At 57.5% G+C, this 5,232-nt stretch overlaps 1 protein-coding gene across 1 annotated transcript in view; it reads right to left on the bottom strand.

Annotated features, from left to right (window-relative positions):
- Window positions 1–1,754: 1,754 nt before the first annotated feature.
- Window positions 1,755–5,232, bottom strand: part of LOC102253164 (dihydropyrimidine dehydrogenase [NADP(+)]) — a 36,629-nt gene continuing 33,151 nt past the window's right edge. The window contains exons 5-6 of the mRNA XM_005863135.2: window positions 3,948–4,088; window positions 1,755–3,171 (exon numbers count right to left, since the gene is read on the bottom strand). Coding sequence (XP_005863197.1) covers window positions 3,013–3,171; window positions 3,948–4,088 — 300 coding nt within the window. The 3' untranslated portion in view covers window positions 1,755–3,012. The remainder of the gene's footprint in view (window positions 3,172–3,947; window positions 4,089–5,232) is intronic.

Raw genomic sequence — 5,232 nt, 5'->3', positions numbered from 1 at the left:
GTTGGAGGGAAAGGGCGTCCACGTGCCGGCCTCTCCCGGCCCAGGCGGTAGGTGGGTTTCCGACTCCGGTAACGACACTGCTCCATGGCATCTCCATCCGTAGGCCGCCCCGCCCACCTGCTTCTGGCTCCCACGAGGGGCGCTAGGGCTCCCGCCCTCCTCCCATCCGCCCTCCTCCCGTCTGCCCTCGTCGGTCTCTGCCTGAGCCTCCCCTCCCTCTCCCCCGTGGGTGTAGCCCAGACCCGAGTGTCTCCCCAGCATCACCCCAGATCACCCCACGGATCCCCACCCACTGCCCCTCCAGACGTCGAAGTCACCTTTCTCAGACACAGGTCAAACTGCCACCTCTCGTAACATCTTTCAGAGAGTCTCTCCTCACTGTTGAAAATCCAAACTTTTTAAGAAATCACCTGTTTTTCAGTTTTAGAATGTCTCCCCAGCATCACCCCAGATCACTCGGGTCCCCACCCACTGCCCCTCCAGACGTCGAAGTCACCTTTCTCAGACACAGATCACACTACCACCTCTCGTAACATCTTTCAGAGCGTCTCTCCTCACTGTTGAAAATCCAAACTTCTTTTAAAAAAATGACCTGTTTTTCAGTTTTAGACTAAAAGTTGTGTATATTTAAGGTGTAGGGTTGGGAGCGGAGCCGAGGTCATGTGGGTGGGCCTCGTCCAATCAGGTGAAGGCCTAACTAGAGCAAAAGGCTGCCCTCCCCTCGCAGGAGCGAATTCTGCTTCACCCCGAGTTCACCAACTTCAAGGTCCACCTCACCCACGACCTCCCTCAGAGAAACATCTAGAACCAACTTGGTCAAGTAACCCGGGCACTGTGGCTCGGCCACGCGACACGGAGCACGCACTACCCCGATGTAGAACACGGAGCATGCACTACCCCGATGTAGAACACGGAGCCATGCTGACACGGAGCACGCACTACCCCGATGTAGAACACGGAGCACTGTACGGCTTCGTAGACACGGGAAACGCTCACTAACCGGATGCTGGGCTGTCCTACGTCTTCCTGCCTGCAGGAGCCACGAGCGTGTGAGCCGGGGCCCGGGGCGTGGTCTCTCGCGAGGACTTGGGTTCCTTCTCCCTCTAGTCTGTCTCTGCCAGCCACCCACGCCAAGTTCAACTACGTGTCCTACAAACAACACGGGTAAGAAAGCCTTCTTAGTGCAGAGCCGGCAGTAGGCACAGAGCACAGGACGTGTGTGAGGACAAGCTGGCGTGAACTCAGGGAGACGGGGCGAGCTCAGGCCCTGCAGCTCCCTCAGCTGTTCCCGAGGGGACGGAAGGCCTGCGCCCCCCTTTCTCAGGGGAGCGTGTGCGGTGGGAACCACGACCCTCTTTAGTCTGGATGAGGGGATCGCTGCCCGCCGTCGGCGCACCGAAGAGGATGCGGGCACCTGTGCTTGCGCGTCTCCTTGTAAAATTCCCAAAGGGCCGATGAGCCCCCGAGCCCAGCGGTCCCTCACGCCGAGGGAGGGGCGCACAGTGGATGGGCATCCACACGCCCCGGGCACATTTCTTTGCTGGAGAACTAGAGCTCATTGCTCATCTGGAACCCAGTCCAAGAGGTGAGATGGCCCCGCCAGACAGCATGTGGCCGAGACCATTGCTGGCCTGTTAGGTCTCAGCACACACCCTGGGGGCGGGGGGTGGGGAGTCCCGGGGAATCACCCAGAATGGCTCCAGCTCAGCATCTCCACGGTTCGCGGCAAAGGAGGCAGCAGAGGACCAGGTGCATATAGAGGCTTGATGACATTTTATTGGATAGTTTGCGATCACATAGATCTGTGCCACATGCTCGTTCCTAGAACGCGCAGCATCCAACATCGTATTTTTCGAGACCTCGCGTTTGTCACAGAAACGCGCCACGTGTCCTTCCTAGAGACTTCCTACGTACGAATCCTATGAAACAGGCTGCAACTCAGATCCACGCGTCCTACGCTGCTGCTGGCTGATTATGAAAATAGATGCAAAAATAGAGAAATGCAAAAATACGGCTTGGCAATACCAGAAAAATAGATCTCTTTCTTTGATTCCATGACTTCTGAGATTCAATATGAACACTGATGAGCAGCTGCTCCCTGAACAGAGAAATAGAACCCCCGCTCCTCCCCGCTCCTCCCTCCTGACACCGAGCCCAGGACCGCCGCCCTGTCAGCTGGGTGCAGGCAACGCTAAGTGTTCTAAGGAAGGCGATCATGACACTGGGCGGAGCGGGTGTCGCCAGAGCGCCACCCCAACACTGTATTTTGCTGGGAACGTAGTTTAAGTATTTAAACAAGAAAGTCCCGTGGATTCACTGACTGTCTCAGGCCTGAGCAGCGAAGAGCGGAGTGGCGTGAACTGTTAAAATCCTCCCGCCTTCCGGCTGAGACCCCACGGGAGCGATTCCCGCAAGGGGGGCCTTTGCACAGTTGTGCAAACCGCCTTTCGCGGTGTTTTCCTGCCACGGTAAAGAATTTATTTGACTTTCTTCATCTGTGCTTTCTGGAGCTAATTATGTGTGCTTAGATACAGTGTTAAAATTAAGTGCAATTTTTTAATTATAAAATGTTTCCTTGGAAACTTATGTGTTAAATCATACTTTGTCCTAAAATCCTTAATTTCACCCACAATTAGCAGTCACGAAGCACAGCCCAGGGCAGTTTGGAAACGGTCGCAACATTGCCACCAAACACAAATATTTTGCACCATGAATGGCTGTGGGGTGACCACCCAATTGACCGCTACCCTGTGATTTAGCAACTGTCCTCAGAGGAGAATTACTCGGTTAGTATCATTCATCAAATGGTGCCTGGTAGCAGGCTTTTTTTTTTTAAATATATATATATATAATATATAATTTAGAAATTGATTCAGAGATGCAATGCTTATCTAGAAATTATATATCTGTTTTCCTGTTGAAAGGGCTGGACCGAACCACCGCACAGAGAGATCAGCAGGCGGGGTGGCCTCGGAGGCCACAGATGGCCCCGCAATCACCTTAGCACACGGGCTACACGGCCAGGGGCAGGCCTCGCTTTGGCACGTAAGGGGTTGTCCTGGCAACCATGCGGATGCAGTCGACAATGGGGCAGACGCTGAGGCACAGGGTACAGCCTGTGCAGGCGTCCCCCACGCTGGGCAGGTGGGTCTCGGGGTCAAACTGGATGGCCTGCGAACAGAAAGAGAGACCGTCGCTGACAATGCCCCCCCCCTCCCAGGTGAGGGACGCCCCTCCCTCCCGGGCCCACAGGCTCTCCGCCCTGCAGCCAGCTAAGCCCAGGCTGGTGCAGCCATGGCAACAGTTGCGCTGCCCGCAAGGAGGGGAGAGGAGGGAGAAAGGCACAGAAAAGAAAGCCTTTCACGTTAGAGACGGGATGTTCAACCTTCCTGAGAGGGTCCTGCTTGTGTCGTGTGGCGACACGGCTGCTCTGTCCTGTGTGGGAGCAGGGCAGACCCCGTGGACGGGTCTGCTGCCCGGGGAGGCGGAGGCACGGTTTGGATTCTGACTTTTGGGTGCAGTTTTTACAAGAAAACAGGAGGGAAAGAGCGAGCTAAGGAGCCGGGTCGGAGGTTTGGGGATCCCCCGGCAGATTGTAGGCTCTGCCCCATCCCGCAGGGGAGGAAGCACTGAGGACAGGGGCCAGGCCACTGGCTGCCAGGCACCCCTCCTCCCCCTGTCACTGTCCAGCTGGGAACCGGGTCAGGACTTGGGGAAATTTGATAACTTCTAAAAATTTTTATTGATTTCAGAGAGGAAGGGAGAGGGAGCGAGAGAAACATCCATGATGAGAGAGAATCATGGACCGGCTGCCTCCTGCACGCCCCACACTGGGGATCGAGCCCACGACCCGGGCCTGTGCCCTGACCGGGAATCGAGCGGTGACCTCCTGGTTCACAGGCCGACGCTCAGCCCCTGAGCCCCGTGGCCGGGCGGGGCCGCCTCACCTGGTAGCCGGAGTCGTTGCAGGTCATGTAGCACTTGCCGCAGTTGATGCACATGTCCTCGTCGATCAGGGCCACCACCTGCTCCTCGATGCTCAGGTCGCCGAAGGTGCCCAGGTACTGCAGGGTCCTCCCGATGACATCCTGCAAGGTGGACACGGAGTCACCGCAGCGCCGCGGGAAACGTCACCGAGTCACGGACGTCAGTCCACACACCCTCTGAAACCCGCACTGTCTCCTGCCAGGGAGTGCAGGTGTCCTTGCCACCATGTGGCTGCCCGCCTGTCGGTGGCCCCGGGCCTCCAGGTCGGTATCTCCATCCCCAGCTGCCCTCCCCGTCCCAGGGGCACCCTCAGCAGCACCCTGAGGGCCTTCCCACAAATGGGACCCTCGGTTTCATCAATCACTCAACGTGGCGTCGATGCCGAGAAACAGGGGCTTCTGACCTCCCCGCCCTGGGGAGCAGGGCGAGGCCGCTCCCAGCACCGAGCCCTGGACGTTGGAGTACTAGTAGCATTGCATCCGCTTCTCCCTCCTCTGTCTCCTGGGCTGCGGCTGTGCGTGTCTGAGTCCTGCACCTGCCACAACTGCAGAAGCTTCCTCCCAGGAGCAGGGCGATCGTCCCTCCCCCTCGGCCCCTCCTGTGAGGCGGCAGAGAGCGCTCGAGGGCCCAGGGTGGAGCCTGGCTTTGCAATGCAACCCCGGCCTGGACACTTTCATGGCTGTGTGACCTTGGGCAAGTGACTGAACCTCTCTGTGCGTCCATTACTCATCAGCGAACGAGGAACAATATAGGCACCTGCTACCGATGGGGTTACTGTGAGGAGCTCACGCACAGGCTCAGGGACAGGGCCTGAAACCTCCTAAGGACTCAGTAACTACTCGCTCTTAGCACTAACCTCTGCTTAATGAGCACCATGGATTAAACTCAGCGTTAGATATCGCGTCTCCGTGGAGCTTCCACCTGAGCCGCGCAGAGCTCCTCGCCCCGCTCCCGGTTCCCGGAGTGTTTCGTGCGCACATGATTGGACTGTGAGTACCTCCTAACACGCCTTCCTCCCTTGTCAGACCGCACAGCCCAGCAGGAGAGTCCTTTCTTTTTAAAATTCACGCTGTACTCCCAGCTCCTCGTGCCACACGGTGTGTGCGTAACACCTGTAAGCTGGTGCCCGTGTGGCTCAGCGGTTGAGTGTCGACCTCTGAACCAGGAGGTCACGGTTCGATTCCCGGTCAGGGCACAGGCCAGGTTGTGGGCTCGATCCCCAGTGTGGGGCGTGCAGGAGGCAGC

The sequence above is a fragment of the Myotis brandtii genome, unplaced genomic scaffold, assembly GCF_000412655.1.
Source record: "Myotis brandtii unplaced genomic scaffold, ASM41265v1 scaffold1733, whole genome shotgun sequence".
NCBI lineage: Eukaryota > Metazoa > Chordata > Mammalia > Chiroptera > Vespertilionidae > Myotis > Myotis brandtii.
The sequence above is the reverse complement of the archived record's forward strand: the minus strand, read 5'-3'. Positions and strand labels throughout refer to the sequence as shown.